The sequence below is a fragment of the Bubalus bubalis genome, chromosome X (genome assembly GCF_019923935.1).
Source record: "Bubalus bubalis isolate 160015118507 breed Murrah chromosome X, NDDB_SH_1, whole genome shotgun sequence".
Classification (NCBI taxonomy): Eukaryota; Metazoa; Chordata; class Mammalia; order Artiodactyla; family Bovidae; genus Bubalus; species Bubalus bubalis.
In genome coordinates, this window is record NC_059181.1 from 23,182,474 (window position 1) to 23,201,974 (window position 19,501).

At 46.2% G+C, this 19,501-nt stretch overlaps 1 protein-coding gene across 3 annotated transcripts in view; it reads right to left on the reverse strand.

Moving 5' to 3' along the window:
• Positions 1 to 6,607: 6,607 nt before the first annotated feature.
• The window catches only part of PCYT1B (phosphate cytidylyltransferase 1B, choline), a 148,626-nt gene continuing 135,732 nt past the window's right edge, over positions 6,608 to 19,501 (reverse strand). For all 3 annotated transcript variants that reach the window (XM_025276004.3, XM_025276003.3, XM_025276005.3), the window contains exon 8: positions 6,608 to 10,383. In XM_025276004.3, coding sequence (XP_025131789.1) covers positions 10,171 to 10,383 — 213 coding nt within the window. In that variant the 3' untranslated portion in view covers positions 6,608 to 10,170. The remainder of the gene's footprint in view (positions 10,384 to 19,501) is intronic.

Sequence of the window (19,501 nt, forward strand, 5' to 3'; positions counted from 1 at the left end):
AATCTCCAATCCTGTGCACCATCTTGAATTCATCAGAGGGTGTCTGGGAAGTCTTTTGAATTCCCTAAGAGATTCTAAGGTGTGACAGGATTGAAAACCACTGATCAGGTGCCAACCACAGACCAGCCTCTAGAATAGCTCAAATTCTGGCAGCAGCAAATCCTGTTTCCCTGGCACAGAGCAGGCCTAGGGTCATGGATGTTCTATTTAACAGGTAATTGGAAAATACTTAAAAAGAGAGAAAAGGCCTTGTCAGTTTGGATTTGAGGCAACTGAGCAGCTTTGCTGTGCAAGAAACTCTAAGCTAATGCTACTCTTATTGTTTTCCTGGCATTCTTGTCCAAACAGAATTTGCTAGTGCTCAAACAAAATAAACATGTTAATGATTTCAACAACAGTGATGGATGCAGTAGTTCACATCCCAATTCTCAGAACCTGGGAGTGTATTCTGTTTTCTAGCAAGAAGGAATTAAAGTTGTTGGTGACCTTAAAATAGGGGGAGTGTCTTGGATAATCCAAGTGGGCCTGTATAATCATAAGGGCTCTTTGTAGAGGGGAGAGACAGAAGGAGTGTCAAAGTGATACGATGTGAGAAGGACTGGCCTGGTCATTGCTGGCTTTGAGGATGGAAGGGGGCCACAAGCCAAGGAATGCAGGCTAGAAAAGGCAAGGACAATGAATTCTCCCCTAGAGCTTCTAGATAGGAATGCAGCCCTGCAAACACCTTCATTTTAGTCTAGGAAGACACACTTTTGACCTCTGACCTCCAGAACTGTAAAATAACACCCCTGTGTTGTTTTAGGTCATTGAAGTTGTTACAGCAATAAGAAACTAACACACACTCCTCTTCAACTTCTTTCCTCCGTCCTTAATCCCTGGGTACCAGATATGGGGAAAAGATGACTCAGTTGTGTCAATGTACTGATATGGTCAGGCCAGTGAATGGCATCTTGTCAACATCTGTCCAGTGGAACAGGATTATCAGACAAAGTCTGGTTATCACCTCAAGCTATGTAATGAGTCATGTCCTGCTAATGAGTCACATCCATGTATGTGTATAGCAGAAGATGACAGGTTTTCTTTGAACTTGGAAATTCTAGAGTGACAAGCTTATTTGCAAGTCTAAGAAGTTGACAAGGTCCCTGTGGAAAAGGTCAAGTAACCCCTCTTTCAGGTATGGATTCATTCTTTTAAAATAGAAGGTTACATATCAAGTATCTTAGTTCTGTCTATTCCTTCCATCAGAACACTGCTTCTATGAAGAGAGTACAGTAACCTTCCAAATTAATGCCTTTTGCTGCCTTGCAAGAAAGACTATGAAGGTGAGGAGAGTAAAAATTGCTCACAGGAAACAAGTCAACCCTATTTTGAACATTTCTTAAATTTCCCACATCTGGTCAACTGCAGCTGACATTCAATCAATATGGTGGTTTTTTTCCTAGAATATAAGTTATGGCACCTCCGTCCATAGTTCTTCAGGCACTCTGTTAAGTGCTGTGAAAGTGCTGCACTCAATAGGCCAGCAAATTTGGAAACCTCAGCAGTGGCCATGGGACTGGAAAAGGTCAGTTTTCATTCCAATCCCAAAGAAAGGCAATGCCAAAGAATGTTCAAACTACCACACAGTTGCACTCATCTCACACACTGGCAAAGTAATGCTCAAAATTCTCCAAGCCAGGCTTCAACAGTACATGAACTATGAACTTCCAGATGTTCAAGCTGGATTTAGAAAAGGCAGAGGAACCAGAGATCAAATTGCCAGCATCTGTTGGATCATTGAAAAAGCAAGAGAATTCCAGAAAAACATCTACTTCTGCTATATTGATTATGCCAAAGCCTTTGACTGTGTAGATAAAAACAAACTGGAAAATTCTTCAGGAGATGGGAATACCAGACCAGCTTACCTGTCTCCTGAGAAATCTGTATGCAGGTCAAGAAGCAACAGTTAGAACTGGACATGAAACAACAGACTGCTTCCAAATCGGGAAAGGAGTATGTCAAGGCTGTATATTGTCACCCTGCTTATTTAACTTATATGCAGAGTACATCATGTGAAATGCCGGGCTGGATGAAGCACAAGCTGTAATCAAGATTGCCGGGAGAAATATCAATAACCTCAGATATGCAGATGACACCACCCTTATGGCAGAAAGTGAAGAGAAAATAAAAAGCCTCTTGATGAAAGTGAAAGAGGAGAGTGAAAAAGTTGGCTTAAAGCTCAACATTCAGAAAACGAAGATCATGGCATCCAGTCCCATCACTTCATGGCAAATAGATGGGGAAACAATGGAAGCAGTGACAGACTTTATTTTTTTGGGCTCCAAAATCACTGCAGACAGTGACTGCAGCCATGAAATTAAAAGACACTTGCTCCTTGGAAGAAAAGCTATGACCAACCTAGACAGCATATTAAAAAGCAGAGACATTACTTTGCCAACAAAGGTCCATCTAAGTCAAAGCTATGGTTTTTCCAGTAGTCCTGTGTGGATGTGAGAGTTGGACCATAAAGAAAGCTGAGCGCCAAAGAATTGATGCTTTTGAACTGTGGTGTTGGAGAGGACTCTTAAGAATCCCTTGGACTACAAGGAGATCAAACCAGTCAATCCTAAAGGAAATCAGTCCTGAATATTCATTGGAAGGACTGATGTTGAAGCTGAAACTCCAATACTTTGGCCACCTGATGCAAAGAACTGACTCCTTGGAAAAGACCCTGATGCTGGGAAAGATTGAAGGCAGAAGGAGAAGGTGATGACAGAGGATGAGGTGGTTGGATGGCATCACCAACTCGATGGACATGAGTTTGAGCAAGCTCCGGGAGTTGGTGATGGACAGGGAGGCCTGGCGTGCTGTAGTCCATGGGGTCTCAAAGAGTTGGACACGACTGAGTGACTGAACTGAAAGGATAAGTTATGGCAGTAAAGGACCTAACATAAAGATCCATTAGCACCTGCTGATGTTTATGCTCTTAATGATATATTCAGATTTTATTGGTTCTTTATTTTCAAGTTTTTACTTGAGTTCTTTTTTATATTAATTTATTTATTTTAATTGGAGGCTAATTACTTTTAAGCATGAGTTTTGTTATGCCGTTTGCCCACATGCCACAACTAAAGATCCCATGTGCTGCAACTAAGACCCAGTGCAGCCAAATAAGTATTTATAAATAAAGATGTAGAATCAAACAAGAACAACAAAAACTTTCTTCGTTCATGGGCCATACAAAAATGGGCACAAGAGGGAACTTTGCTGGAGGAAAGTGGAATGATTCCCATATCCCCAGATAATTAAATAAGGCCACATTATGTTGGAGGGATTTTAGGTAAGACATCCACAATGGCAAGTTATAGTAAAGGATGGCAGAGAACAGAATGAACCACTGAATGGGAGTGGCTGTGGAGAATGTCTTGGAGAAAACACTTTCTCCCTGCCATGAGACCCACCATAATTGAAGATGGGGAAATGAGGAGGGCACGTAGGCATGGATCTTTAGGGGTACTGAGGAAATAACCCTTTTTTTTCCCCAACCACAGGATCTTGTCCTCCCCCCAGCCCACCCCCCCCAGAGGTGTCAGGAGTGGGGCTTTGTAAGGTGCAAGGCTACTATTGGCTAGGGGAGCTCCTTGATGAGCGAACAAGGTTGAAGGGTGTGGCTCCCCTTTGCCTGGGGGAGGGTGTATAGAGAGAGAGGTCAGGAGCCCTGGGATGCACTGTGAGAGGTGTAACTATGGCTGATGAGATCTGTATACCTGAGGAGGTTAACATAAATGGAGAAAACACAAACAGAACAGCTAGCTCCAAGAATCAAAAAGAAGAGGAAACAACAGACTTCTCGTTAGTCGAAGACCAGAGACAGTACCAAGGTCAGATGACCCTGCCCATGTTCCTCTTCTCCCCATAGATCTCCCCAAGACTCCTATCCTACCCTTGCCAGGCACAAATGCCTGCCTCAAGTCCCGTCTCTACCCAGGAGGCCCCCTTTCTTGTAACATTCCCACCCTCCTCTCCCAAACCAAAGTCCTGCTGACTCGGCCTGATGCCTTTTCAGGTGCAGGAAAACATGAGAGTAAAAAGGACCCCTCAAAAGAAGTCAAGAAAAATATCTCAATCATCCCCCTCTTATCCAAGAATATCTAACAGAAGCATAAGGCCTATGACATTCATCTGTTACCACAAACTGAAAAATCATATAAGCACACACTGAGCAGGAATAAGAAGCAATGGAAAATCGAACCATTCAAAGTAACTTCCTGTGCAGACAGTAAATGCAGAGCCTGGGCCAGAGCACTAGAACGAGCTGTGTCTTTGGAAGCAGCAATGAAGAAATGGTCAAAGACAAAGGAACACATCTGAGACCGTCATGGTATATGGATGTTGAATACAATAAAATCAGCTAGTTGGAAAAAGATGTGTGTATCTGTGGGTGGGAGGGAAGAAAGGAAGGGAAGAGGCAGGTGTGTGAGGAGGGTGGGAGGTGAGGTCCTGGAGGGCTAGGGGCCAGACTGGGAGGATAGCCAGACACTGGAGGATAAGGACTGGCTGAGGACTAAGAACTGAAGATCAGCTTCCTCGGCACTTTGTCCAAAGGACAAAAAGAGAAAGATCTTTGGTGGTTCGATGTGTGTGGGGTGGAGAGGGACAGCAATGTCAGAGTCGAGTTATTCTAAATCCAGCCTGCCAAGGACATAGTTGTTCTATGTGGGAAAAGCCATGTACTGTGTGAAGGATAGGTATTCTGTCTTTAAATGAGTTCCCTTGCTGCCTGCAGGCCCGGTTCTATTTCTTCTAGAGTCTAGGCTAATGTTAGAACTGTTGTTGTTTCAAAGAGCTAGACCATGCCAGTGGAGTTAATTGTTGTTGTTTAGTCGCTCAGTAGTGTCTGACTCTGTGACCCCCATGGACTGTAGCCCACCAGGCTTCTCTGTCCATGGGATTCTCCAGGCAAGAATCCTGGAGTGGGGTGCCGTTTCCATCTCCAGGGGATCTTCCTGACCCAGGGATTGAACCTGCATTGGTAGGTGGATTCTTTACCACTGAACCATCAGGGAAGCTCACTGAAGGTAATAGAAGCTCCTGGATTCCACTAGTGGAGGGCACCACCATAATGCTGAGAGCAACAGTCTGCCTTAATCTGCTGGCCTTTCGAATCCTGATTTAGTACTACTCCAGTCTCTCTGCTGCTGCTGCTAAGTCACTTCAGCCGTGTCCGACTCTGTGCGACCCCACAGACGGCAGCCCACCAGGCTCCCCCATCCTTGGGATTCTCCAGGCAAGAACACTGGAGTGGGTTGCCATTTCCTTCTCCAATGCATGAAAGTGAAATATGAAAGTGAAGTCGCTCAGTCGTGTCCGACTCTTCGTGACCCCATGGACTGCAGCCTACCAGGCTCTTCCGTCCATGGGATTTTCCAGACAGGAGTACTGGGAGTGGGGTGCCATTGCCTTCTCTGATCTCTGCTAGCAGCCCATGAAAGCAGCTTTGCCCCAAAGATGGAGAAGAGGCCAAAATGGCCACACTCCAGTGTTCAGGCCCAGGTGAAAAGCTGTAGGTGGCAAGGTAAGGATGGTGGGTAGAACCCAAGAACCTACAGAGGCTACAGTGTGAAAGTGGCCCCCTGTGCGGTTGGGTGTGGAGGCCCCAGGCCAGCTCCCCAGTCTCCTAGCGAGGGGTGAGCCCTTTGTCATGGTGCCTCAGTGACAGCATCATAGCTGGAGAAGTTTGGGGACCATGGAGCCTGGCTCCTGAATTCAGAGACTTCTACGGGCAAAGGAGACCTCAGAAACCATTTCCTCTAATCCCCTCATTTTACAAAAGCAGACACTGAGGTCAGAAAAGTGAAGGGCTTTGACAGAGGTCAGAAAGCAAGTTGGCAGCGGAGCCTACAACTCAGGGTCCTGGCTGGGTCCCCGGCATGACCTCCCCTCCAGGTAAGTGATCCTAGCCAGGTATTTTCTTATTGAATTATCATTGGTTCACAATATTGTGCTAATCTCAGCTGTACAACAAAGTGACACAGTTACACACATACATTTTTTATATTCTTTTCCATTAAGGTTTATCCCAGGAGATTGGATATAGTTCCCTGTGCTGTAAAGTAAGACCTTGTTTATCCATATACTAACCCCCAAATCCCAATCCATCCCTCCCATACCCCCCATCTTTGGCAACCACAAGCCTGTTCTCTATGTCCATGAGTCTGTCTGTTTCGTGGATAGGTTTATTTGTGCCATATTTTAGATTCCTTATACAAGTGATAGCACATGCTATTTGTCTTTCTTATTTACTTCGTATGACAGTCTGGTTGCATCCATGTTGCTGCAAATGGCATTACTTTGTTCTTTTTACAGCTGAGTACTATTCCACTGTGTATATATGCCACATCTTCTTTATCTGCTCATCTGTTAATGGACCTTTAGGTTGTTCCCTTGTCAGGCATGAACTGGCTGGCAGCTCCAGGCTTCGCCCGTGCTGCCCGACAACAGACCCATCATTCAGGGCTGGGCCCAGCTGGGCGGAGGCAGGACCGTGGCTACACCTCTGCTTTTCCACGTTGCACCAGAGCTCGTAAGTAGGAACACACAGCAGCACGCTTTTAATAAACACAATAGGTGAAAAGTGCAATTCTGCATCCCTTTATTTATAAAGAAGTTGAGAATGCCATGTCCTGTTGGGAAGCAAGAGTGGGTTTGGAGCGCGGAGAGGGAGGTGCAGGGGTGCCAGGGGGCGGGGGCTGATTCCGGAAGTTCGCATGATTCAGCACCAGAGCAAACGCTTGGGCGTAAGGTCGTGCTTTAACCCAGAAGAGTTGTCGTCGTCTTGTCTTATATGTATAGCACAGTCTGAAGTATGTATGCTTTTCTTATGGCTTTGTCCCGGGACACATCGCAGTGACACACAGAAAAAAAAAAAACTCAAATCCAGAGAGAAGTAGAAGTTGCAGAATGCCTCATGAGCTCTTTTGTTAAAAGAAGAAAAATCTGATGGCCAAGACTAGTGCTGACCGGATGCCTGGGGAACAGGGACATCTCTGTTCCCTTCGGGCTCATCAGATTCAGCTGAGTCTGTATCGCCATCTTGCATCTCTCTCCCCGGGGTGTGCCTGGCTGATAAGTCCCAAGATGGAGAGGAGGAATCCACGCTCTTCCCGTCCCTCCCACCAAGGGTGGTCAGTAACTCCAACCTCAGGCCGTCCTGCAGCTGTGTATCTTCCCTGCAGAGCAGGTCAGAAGGCAGACTTGGGTCTCAGGATCACTCGTCTTAAGGTTGGTTTCCTTTGCCTTTGCCAAGTCCTGGCCCATGGGAGCTGGCTTGCCAGAAATGGGCCATTCAGTGTGACTCTGACGTTACAATTGCCCTGGGTTTTTAGCTGGTGAACATTGGATTTTGGGGTCCCCAGGAGGAAGATGAGACAGCTGATGGAGAAGGGCTGAAATGGGAAAGCTGGGCAGGGGGAACCCACAACCTGCATGGGTACCCACTAACCTTGGCTGTCAGTGAAAGGAGGCCTGCCTTCTTCACCTGTTAGGGAGTGAGCGACCCCTGTAAGGGAGTGGACAGGCACTGTGCTCCCACGCTTGCCCTTCTTCATGTATCCTGCCTTCTTCCACAACCTAAATTGCTGTCCTTCAGCCCTCAGTCTGAAGCTTCCTTCCCTGTCAAGGGCAAAAGAACATTTCCTTGCTTTCTGGCATTTCTGCTTACCTCTCCGAGCTTGAGTAACACTTGGTACCACTCCCATTCCAGCCTTAACTCCCTCGGGGCCATGACTGTGGACAGCCAGCCACCGCATCTCCTCCCAAGCAGGGGAGGAGGAGCAGGGAGAAGCTGGTGGCCAGGATGCATCAAAGATTGGGTTGCAGACTCCTCCATTCCTTCTCATTAATCTTGCAGCCTTGGGAGGGGAGGTATTGTTAACGGTCAGAAGGGGGGCCTGGGGTGAGACTTAGAACCTGCTTGTGGGTTGTGATGGCCTGTCCCTGGCACTGAATGGGAGTCATAGTGGCGGCACATGTCAGTGTGGTGTGTAAGGCCTGCAAAGTTAGGGGCCGCCTGGTACGTCAATGCCAAGCTGTTTGCTCCGGAGCAGGAATCAGGTAAACATGGGTTTATCTGCTCTGGGCTGGAGCCTAGAACCAGAAAAGGCATTCCCAAGAGACTTTTCTCCTGCAGAGGGAGGCCCTCACATGAGTCAAGCATGCGGATTTTCTTGAAGCTTCTCTCCTCCCTCCAGGCCCCTCGTTCTCCTTTTCTCTTCCCTCGTTCCCACTGCCTTGTGCAGCTGGCCACTGCCTCCTGTCAGTGCTTGGAGACGGGGGCATACACGCCAGTGTGCCCGGGGGGCACAGTGGAAACACGAGGCAATGCTCTGGGCCTTGATGGCAGCAAGAAATTTCCTTCTCACGTGCCATCTTCCCACCAGCTCTCTGTCCCACATGAATGCTCAACAGAGCTCTGGAAAAACTGCCAGGAACAGGGGAGTGCCCAAGCCAGCTGAGCCTCATGGTTCTGCTTCCCAACAAAGCCTACTCTCTCCAGGTGGGCAGGGAGGTAGTTCAACCCCAATGCAAGGGGAAAGACATGCCACCTTCCTTCCTTGGTTGCCCCATGTGTCTCCCAGAAGGCTGGTTCACAAGGCCTCTGAAAGGGAGTGTTTCTGTCCCAAGGGATGCTGGGCTCTGCCCATGTCACTGTTCTGGGCTCCTGGCTCCAAAGGCACAGCCAGACAATGCCACTTCTACCCAGGCGTGTGCTCCCACCCCTCGCCTCTACCTGCTCGCGTCTACCCGTGCTTAGCAGATAGCAACATCAGACACCTCAGTGGGAAAGCTTAGCGTCTTGAACCCACTTGAAGCCTAAGGCGGGGAGTAATTACAGGACTGCCTGGCCCGTTCAGAGGCTAAGGCTCCCACCATGCTCAGTGAAACTCTCAGAGCCTGCCTCCACCTGCAATGATGATGGGAGGCCATGAGCACCACCCGCCGATTTCTTGGCTGGGACGACATTTCTGCAGGAATGCAGGATGAGCTTTTGACAAGGTGCCCAAGTCCCAAGGGAAGCAGGTAGTTCTGAAGACTGAGGATTTCAGTGGGGTATTAGGGTGGGAGCTGGAGAGGGGGACAGTATAAAATGCCGCCACCACTGACTTGTTGCATATGGTACACACCCTGGATGGCGTCTTGGGAGCATACATAGAACAGATATGTGCAGGTAGCACCCCCTATTGGTATACTTTGTGGCTTGGGACATCAAACTGCTGCTTGAGGTCTGAGGAACTGTTCACTGGTCAGAAATGGGGAAAGCCATTCCATGACAGCGTCCTTGAAGGAGAAGCTTCAGGAAACAGCAACCATCTGCTAAACTCGGAGCCAAAGCAGAGCTGCTCCTTGTGTGTATATGTCTATAGGATGTTCTCTTGCATTTCCCACAGACTAAGGTAATTTCTAGAAAACAAGGAAGTCAAACCAATGATGAAAGAGTACAGCCAGGAGAAGACACTAGGCCTTAGGGGGCATTCTCCTGGAAAGAACTGTCCTTGGCATGAGAAATTATGGTTCACACTAGGTGACCTGGGATATATCTGGCCTAAAGCAAGGCTTGGTCTAGACTGCAAAGGGCTGATGCGTTGCAACCTCTGGTCTCTGGCTAAACTGAGAAGGCTGGCGTTTGTCTGTAGCTCGACTATTTCAAAAGCACTGTGCCACCTCTACTGGAAATAACTTTATTCTGGCAGCGCTTGGGCGGTGGGAGGCAACGTGCATGGCCCTTAGGAGCTGAAAGAAGCAGACTTCGGGTACAGCCACTTCTGTGGGTGGTGTACCTGGTGGGGGTGTGAGTAAGGGCCAAAGCAGAAGACACCCCACTCAGTGCGAGTCTCCCAGGGGTACTCTGCCTCTTTCTTTAGCAAGGTTAAAATAGGGTGCTTCTAGATGATGCTAAGAAGGTCTGTATAGGTTGCCCGCCTGGAAACCTCCATGCAGAGCCTGGGTTTGGGGCAGAGTGGAGACTGAGGGGGGAGCTGGTCCTGAGGGGAGCTATGTCGTGGGCTGAGCTGCAGTGCCAGCGACTGTTGCCCTCCCCCCACCAGGGTGTTCCCCATGCCCCCGCCCTGCCCACCCATCCCATGTGGTGGGGGCTCTTGTGTGGCGGGGGCTCTGGTTGTCAGCCAGCCGCCTTTACTTCTCATCCTCATCCCCCTCACTCATGCTGCTCATGGAGGCTGAGGCGGCTTTAGGTGAGAAGGGGGGCGAGGGTTTGTGCGGGAGCCACAAGAAGGTGGGTGATGGGGAGCGGGAAGGAGACCGGCTCCTTGTGGGGCTGCTCACAGGGCTCTGCTTCGGGGACAAGGCATGCAACATCCGGTTGCTCCTCTCCTGGAACATCTGCTTCTAGAGAGAGAAGGGAGAGAAGGCATGTGTTAAAGGAGCCATGTGCGGGGCAGGGAAACAAACAAGGCAGGAAGGGCGGAGCACACACAGACACAGGCTAGTGTGACAGCCAGTGTCCCCCAGACTGTCTCGGGGCCGGGGTGGGGGCGGGCGGTGCTGAGTGAGGTTCTGGGGCAGGAGGATGCTGCCACATCTGATTATTATCACGGCTGGTTCTTGGAAGTCACCCCATCTCACCGCCTGTTCCCCCTCTCCCAATCTGACTGCTGTCTGTGATGTGCCCCGTGGAAGGGCCATGGGAAACACAGCAAAAACCCCTCTCCTCATGGGGAGGAGAGAGGAATCGCACAGTAAACAAAATATGAGTATGTCAGACAAAACTATGGTCTGGGAGAAAAAGCAAGAGAGGTTAGCAGATTGGGGTGGGGCCCGGGGAGGTGGATGGGCGGCAACTGTGAGTCGAGCAGAGGCCTGAAAGAGGTGATGGGGAGGGGACCAGGGGGATGGAAATCAGGGAGAAGCACATTCCAGACAGAACCCTTAGAAGGGAGCACACGGTACATGTCGCGGGACAAGCCAGGGGGGTGAATAGGGGCATGCATGAGGCTAGGAGGAGGTCTCTACAGAGTAACAGAGGGCTGTGGCCTGTGGGTCTTGGTGGCCCGCTGTAAACTTGGCCTTTGAGGAGTAGAGAAAGCTCTGGAGAGTTCCTTTAGCTCTGGAGTTCTGAGCAAAAGAAAAACACGGACTTATGGTTTAAAGGAGACCCCTGTGGCTGCTGTGCTGGGAACAGATGATAGTGAAGCGAAGGCAGGAGCAGGGGACAGTGAAGAGCCCTCAGTAAGAACCCAAGAGGATGATGGCACCCTGGACTGGGATGATGGCTGTGAGCATGGTGAGAAATGGCTAGAATTATGGTATGTTTTTTTCCTGTTGTTTTATTAAGGTTTACTTAACAATTTCCAGTTACTTAATAATGTGCAGTTCTGAGAGTTTTGATAAACGCCTTCAGTTTTGTGACTACCACTACCATCGAGTTACTGAGATCATTTGTAGTCACCCCCCCACTTCCCAGCCTTGGGCCGCAGAAGTGTTTTCTGTCACTAGAGTTTTGCCTTTTGCAGAATGTCATCTAAATGAAATCAAGCAGTATTTGGTGGTGGTGGTTTAGTCGCTCGCTGGTGTCTGATTCTTTGCAATCCCATGGACTGTAGCCTGCCAAACTCCTCTGTCCATGGGATTTCCCAGCAAGAATACTGGAGTGGGTTGCCATTCCCTTCTCCTGGGAATCTTCCCGACCCAGGGATTGAACCCAGTCTCCTGCATTAGCAGGTGGTCTTCTGCATTTCAGGCAGATTCTTTACCGACTGAGCCACCAGGGAAGCCGGGTGTATGGTCTGGCTCCATTTTGAAAGTGGAGCCAACAGGACTCGTGACAGATGGGATGAGGGGTGTGAGAGGAAGCAGAATCAAGTGACTAGTTTCTGGCCCATGAAACAAGAAAACTGATGCCGCCGGCTGGTGTAGGAAACCATGGGGCTGGAGGAGGTTGGGGAGTTAAGACGGCTTTCCCAGTGTAGGAAGCCATGGGGCTGGAGGAGGTTGGGGGGTTAAGACGGCTTTCCCAGTTTGGGACCTCTGCGGACTGCCGCCTGGTGCCTTCAGAGCCAAGCTCTTCAGCAACACTGTCCACTAGCCTCTGGGGAACCTAGTCCTGGCACCGAGCCCCTGCCCATCTGCCCTCCTGCCTCAGCCCTTGAGCACTCTGTTCCCCATGCCCGAGCGTCCTCCCCAGGCTGCCTGGGCTCTGCGCTCTAGTTTGTCGTCACTGCTCCCTGTAGAGCCTCAGCCCCCCACTGCTTGCTCCAAGCCTCTGCTCTAAACTGGCCCTGACAGCCAATTCTCCTGTTAGCCCTCTTAGACTTTGCTTATTATCATTTGAGCTTTTCATTTTACAAACTACTACTGAGACCCTGGGGACTTGGTGCTGTTACAAGAAGGGGAAGAAAAGGGTAATTTGGTGGTCATATCCAAACTGGGGCTTCAGTGACATGGGGAAGAAGGGGTGGAAAGGGGCGTTGAGCCTATGGGACTGGCTTTCCAAGCAGAGGGTGATAAGTAGGCAGTGCTAAGCATAACTGCTTGGCTCGACTGGACCTCTCAGTGCCTATAGGGTACAGTAGTTGAAGCTAGAGCACCAGGAGGAGGATGGATTTCTCCAGAAGAGCCCCTGGAAGATTGTAATCAGTAGAGGGGTATGGTAAGATTCGTGATGTAGAAATACCTTTGGGTGTGGGAGCATAAAGGCAAAGAAAGAAACCATTAAAAAAAAATTAGTGTTTGGCTATATAAAAATTGAAAACTTCTATACATCTATTTCTGCTTTATTGACTATGCCAAAGCCTTTGACTCTGTGGATCAAAACAAACTGTGGAAAATTCTGAAAGAGATGGGAATAACAGACCACCTGACCTGCCTCCTGAAAAATCTGTATGCAGGTCAGGAAGCAACAGCTAGAACTGGACATGGAACAACAGACTGGTTCCAAATAGGAAAAGGAGTACTTCAAGGCTGTATATTGTCACCCTGCTTATTTAACTTATATGCAGAGTACATCATGAGCAATGCTGGGCTGGAGGAAGCACAAGCTGGAATCAAGATTGCCGGGAGAAATATCAATAACCTCAGATATGCAGATGACACCACCCTTATGGCAGAAAGTGAAGAACTAAAGAGCCTCTTGATGAAAGTGAAGGAAGAGAGTGAAAGGTTGGCTTTAAAGCTCAACATTCAGAAAAACGAAGGTCATGGCATCCAGTCCCATCACTTCATGGCAAATAGATGAGGAAAAAGTGGAAACAGTGGCTGACTTTATTTTTCTGGGCTCCAAAATCACTGCAAATGGTGAGTGCAGCCATGAAATTAAAAGATGCTTACTCCTTGGAAGGAAAGTTATGACCAACCTAGACAGTATATTAAAAAGCAGAGACATTACTTTGTCAACAAAGGTCCATCTCATCAAGGCTATGGTTTTTTCCAGTGGTCATGTATGGATGTAAGAGTTGGACTGTAAAGAAAGCTGAGCACCAAAGAATTGATGCTTTTGAACTGTGGTGTTGGAGAAGACTCTTGAGAGTCCCTTGGACAGCAAGGAGATCCAACCAGTCCATCCTAAAGGAAATCAGTCCTGGGTGTTCATTGGAAGGACTGATGTTGAAGCTGAAACTCCAATGCTGTGGCCACCTGATGTGAAGAACTGACTCATTGGAAAAGACCCTGATGCTGGGAAAGATTGAAGGTAGAAGGAAAAGGGGACGACAGAGGATGAGATGGTTGGATGACATCACTGACTCAATGGACATGAGTTTGGGTAAACTCCGGGAGTTGGTGATGGACATGGAGGCCTGGTGTGCTGCAGTCCATGGGGTCTCAAAGAGTAGGACACGATTGAGTGACTGAACTGAACTGAACTGATACCTCAAAAAAAAAAAAAAAAACACCACTATCACTATGAAATAAGGTAAAAGGCTAAAAGGCAAATGAAGAAAAGGGAAAAATTTTTGCAACATTTAAATACAAACTAAGCAGCTTAGTATATAACAGAGCTTACAAACCCAAAGAAAATAATGAGCATTTGGCACATATAGGTAATTCACAAAAGACTTATAAATGAACTATAAAAAATGTTTGGCATTACTAATAAACAAATGCAAAGTGACTGATGTGAGAAACCTTTTTTTCTATACTGGATTGCTAAAAACATTTTTCACCTTCCCAACCTTTTAAAACTTTTTCCAGTTTTGAAATATAATTGACATACAGCACTATATACATTTGAGGTGTACAACATAATAATTTCACTTAAATTGTGAAGTGATTGCTGCAGTAAGCTTAGTTAACATCCATCATCTCATGGATACAAATTTTTTTTCCATGTGATGAACTCATAGGATGTACTCTCAAAACCTGCATATACAGCACAGAGCACTGTTAACCATAGTGATCATTATACATTACATCCCCAGTACTTACTTACCTCATAATTGGAACTTTGTACCTTTTGACCCCTTTTCTGCAATTTCCCCTCCCCATACTCCCTACCTCTGGTAAACACAAATCAGTCAATGAGATCATACAGTATTTGTCATTCTCTGACTTATTTCACTTAACGTAATGCCCTCAGGGTCCATCCATGTTATCACAAATGGCAGGATTTCTTTTCTATAGATGAGTAATAATCCACTATACTACATACAGACACACACCACAACTTTATCCATCCATCCATCAATGGACACTGAGGCTGTTTCCATGTCTTGGCTATTGTAAATATTGCTGCTATGAACCTGAGTTTTCATTTCCTTCAGATAAAACAGCTGACTCTTGAACAGTATGAGGGGTTAGGGGTGCTGACCCTCTGTGAAGTAAAAAAAAAAATCCATGTATAACATTATAGTTGGCCCTCTGTATTTGTGGTTCTACATTTGTGGATTCAACCAACTGTGGATCATGTAGTACTTTAGTATTTAATACTGAAAAAGAAATCCAAGTGTAAGTGGACCCCAACTGTATTCCCACAAGTGGAATTTCTGAATCATATTTTGAATTTTTTGAGAAACCTTCATAATGTTTCCATAGTGGCTGTACCAGTTGACAGTCCCACCAACAGTGCACAAGGGATCCCTTTTCTATACATACTTCAGAGCACTTGTTACCTTTTGTCTTTTTAATGCCAACCACTAGCATCACCGCGGAGAAGGCAATGGCACCCCACTCCAGTACTCTTGCCTGGAGAATCCCATGGACGGAGGAGCCTGGTAGGCTGCAGTCCATGGGGTCGCTAAGAGTCGGACACGACTGAGCGACTTCACTTTCACTTTTCACTTTCATGCATTGGAGAAGGAAATGGCAACCCACTCCAGTGTTCTTTCCTGGAGAATCCCAGGGATGGGGGAGCCTGATGGGCTGCCGTCTATGGGGTCACAGAGTCCAACACGACTGAAGCGACTTAGCAGCAGCAGCAGCATCACCAACTCAATGGACATGAGTTTGAGCAAACTCTGGGAGATGTTGAAGGACAAGGAAGCCTGGTGTGCTGCAGTCCAGGGGGTTGCAAAGAGTCGGACACAACTTAGGGACTGAACAACAACTCTAAAAGGCATGAGGTAATATCTCATTGTGGTTTCAATTTGCATTTCCCTATTGATTTATTTAGTGATGTTGAACATGTTTTCATGTACTTGTTCACGGTTTGTATATCTTTTTTTGGAAAAATGTCTATTCGGGTCCTTTGCCCATTTTTAAACTGGATTACTTGGTTTTTCGCTACTCAGTTGTATGAGTTCTTGATATATTTTAGATGTTAACACCTTATCGGATATATGGTTTGCAAACTTTTTTCCCTTTCTGTAGGCTGTCTTTTAAATTTGTAGACAGTTTCTTTGGCCATGCAGAAGCTTTTTAGTTGATGTAGTCTCATTTATTTTGTTGCTTGTGCTTTAGGTGTCCAACCAAAAAATCATTGCTAAGGCTCATGTCAAGGAGTTTTTCTCTGATATTTTCTACTGGGAATTTTATGGATTATGATCTTACATTAAAATCTTTATAATCTATTTCAAGTTAATTTTTGTGGAGCTGTAAGATAGAAGTCTACTTTCATTCTTTTACCTGTGACTATCCAATTTTCTAGCACTGTTTATTGAAGATAATTGTCTTTTCCCTATTGTATTTTTGGCTCCCTTGCATGGGTTTACTTCTGGGCTCTCAATTCCATTTTGTTGGCCTATGTGTCTGTTTCTATGCCACTACCATACTATTTTGATTAATATAGCTTTACAGTACAGCTTGAAAGCAAGAAGTATGATGCCCTCCCAGTTTTTCTTTCTCAAGATTGTTTTGGCTGTCTGGGTGGTGTCTTTTGTGGTTTCATATACATTTTAGGACTTTTTTTATATTTCTGTGAAAAAAATGCCATTGGAATCTTGATAGGAATTGCATTGAATCTATAGATGGCTTTGGGTAGTACGGACATTTTAACAGTTCTTTCAATCTATTAACATGAGTTATCTTTCCATTTATTGGTGTCTTCTTGGATTTCTTTCATCAGTGTCTTGTTGTTTTCAGTGCACAGATCTTTTACCTCCTCCCCAAGTGAGGCTATAGGTTGGGCTCCACAGTTTCCTGGGTTTTCCGGTCAGGATTACTAGATGCTCAGGACTTATAGTACACTCAGCAGTTGGTGGGGCTATGAATTAGCTTCTCTTTCTTGGCAGGGCAGCAGAATAGGCCCCAGGGCTTGTACAGCTTGTTTTTGGGGACCTGAGTAAGGCAAGACTGTGTACTGAATTCCCTGGCCAGACAGGGCCACCAATTTTGCTTTCTGTTAAGTGCTGTTGGATGGGCTAGGCAGCTTCCCATGTGCTTCAGTTCCGTGGTCGGGTGGGCTGCACACTGTATTTAGCAATGAGTGGGGCTGTAAATTAGCTTCCCTTCAAATGGCAATCCACTCCAGCACTCTTGCCTGGAAAATCCCATGGACGGAGGAGCCTGATAGGCTACAGTCCACGGGGTCGCAAAGAGTCGGACACGACTGAGCAACTTCACTTTCACTTTCCCAGGCATGGTGGGAGAATCAACCTGAAGGCTGGAGAGGCGCTTTGTTTTTGTGGTCCTTATTCAAGCTGATCTGCACCCTCAGTTCCCTGGCTCAGCAGTGCCTCTGGCTCTGCTGTGCAGTCCGTCAGCTGTCTGCTGGGCTCTGCTCAAGTATTGCTGGACCAGGAAGCTTCCCAGGTGTTCTGGCCAGGCTTTCTGGTTGGGTGGGGCTGGGAGCTTCACCCAGCAATGACTGGGGGCTATAACTCAGCTCCTCATCATAAGTGGGGACAGAGGCTTCAGGGCCCAAAGTTTTGGTTTGAGGACCCACATCGGACTGACTTGGGCCCCACTGAGTTCCCAGGTCAGGCCGCACCAACGACTTGCCCCTGCAGATGAAGCATAGTGGCTGGCTGGGGCTACTGCTTGGGCTCTGCAGGCAGGAACCTGGTCTGCCAAGATCACAGCGCTGGCCTCTCCCCACATCTCTATCATGATGAGCTTCTCAGTAATCAAGCCCTTTAGATTCTTCTGCAGTCCTCCTGGGGTAAGACCAGAGTGGGTCTCTCGAGAAAGACCTCAGGCACAACAATTCCCCAGCAGTTATTTTCCCTTTTTAAGTTCTAGCCCATAAACTTTTTAGGAGCTCAGATCTCCTCCAGCAGACACAACAGAGATGCCTTGCTAATCACGGAGATCCTTTCCAGATTTAAAATTCCATAATGCTACAAATATACCAATTATTCACCTTCCATTAAAGGCACTGATAATTCTGTCAAATGACATCCAAACCCCTCAAAATTAGACAGAAAAAAATGCTGTAGTACAACAGCATTAACTTAGATTAAGCCCATTTATGAGACAAAATCAAATGCCAAAAGGATAGGGTGGCCTATTATTAAGAGCGACATAAAAAAAAAATCCTTGAAATTTGAGCAGGCATTTTAAAATATGTGTTTTTATTACTGTAATCTTAAGATATATTTTTAGAGGCAGCCATTAGCCTTCCTGCTGTTAATGGATTGTCAGCATTTCCATTAGAAGCCCACTTTCAAAGAATCTACAACTTGTCTACTATAGTTTGACTCTAGCTCATAACTGAATATTCTGCCTAAGGGGATGAAATGATTTGAATCCTTAATGATAAACTGTGGAGTCACACTTCATACAATGCAATATCCATACAAAACAACTCTGGGTCTTGATTTGCAAACTCTCTGATCTGTTGTTTCTGGTGCATTTTGAAGGGTGGTTCCCCTGCAAAGGAGCTGAATTGAATCTGGTCAGGAGACAGTTTGTAATAAGCTTCCTGGGAAGAAAAGCACTTTAGAACTATAACAAATAATGAAGACCATGGCATAGCATTTTCAAAGAGAAATGGTATTTATATTCAGTTTTTTGCTGTATTAAGAGGTTTTCATTTACAAAGTTTTCTCCCAAGAAAATAATCCCATTTCTAGTCCTGTCCACATGACGGTAATTTTCTGTTTCCTCTCCTACAATGTTTTCCCTTTTAAGAAGTTCTTAATATCTGGTGAGGCAGTAAATGACTTGACAAGTGCCTTTATAGGTTTCAGGGTTTCAGATATATTCTAGCAAATCCACCAAAAAGGAATAAAAATATTCTAGCTACATATGGTTTGGACCTCTGGTAATCAAGATGGAACTCAAGAAGAGTTCGAATCCTGAGTTCCAATCAACAAACAACAACTCGCCCTGAAACAGTGCCTGGCACATCCCTGGTGCCAGGCACTGTTAAAACAGACTTTAAAGTATGTGACAATTTAATCCTCCCAACAACCCAAGGGAGTGGCTGAGAGGTAAGTGAACTTGCCCACAGCTCTCCGGCTATGAATTGAAGCCCTGCTCGTGACTAGCTCTCCGTAACTTTCATGGTTAGAAGCTTTTCCTGTTTACTTGTGTTTTACTTGAGTATTTGTTGGCAGACAAAGTTTTCAAACTGTCTAAAAGAGAATGGGAAATCTAATTCAGATCCACAAACTGACTTTTATATTTCTCAAAATCAAACGTCTTAATACTTAGCAATGACATTAGAATGGCTATTATAAGAAACAAACAGAAAACAAGAAGTGCTGAAGATGTGCAGAAATTAGAACCTTTGTACATTGTGGAGGGAATGTAAAATGGTGCAGACACCGTGGAAAACAGTATGGCAGCTCTTCAAAATAATTAAAAGAATCATCATATGCTTCAGCAGTTCTACTCCTGGGTGTGCACTCAAAAGACTTGAAAGTAGAGACTGAAACAGATATTTGTATAACTAATGTTCACAGCCATAAAGCGGAAACAATCTAAATCTCCACTGATGGATAAATGGATAAACAAAATGAGGTGTGTATATATGTGTATGCACATACTTACGATGGATTTTTTTTTTTTTTAGCTATTATGGGGTAAAGTATTGGTTTGATGGTGTTGAAAAGAAACATTTTGTCTGTTACAAAATATTATGGAGGGTTTTCCTGGCATGGAGGATCGGAAGGCTGACCAATGATGCGCTGCT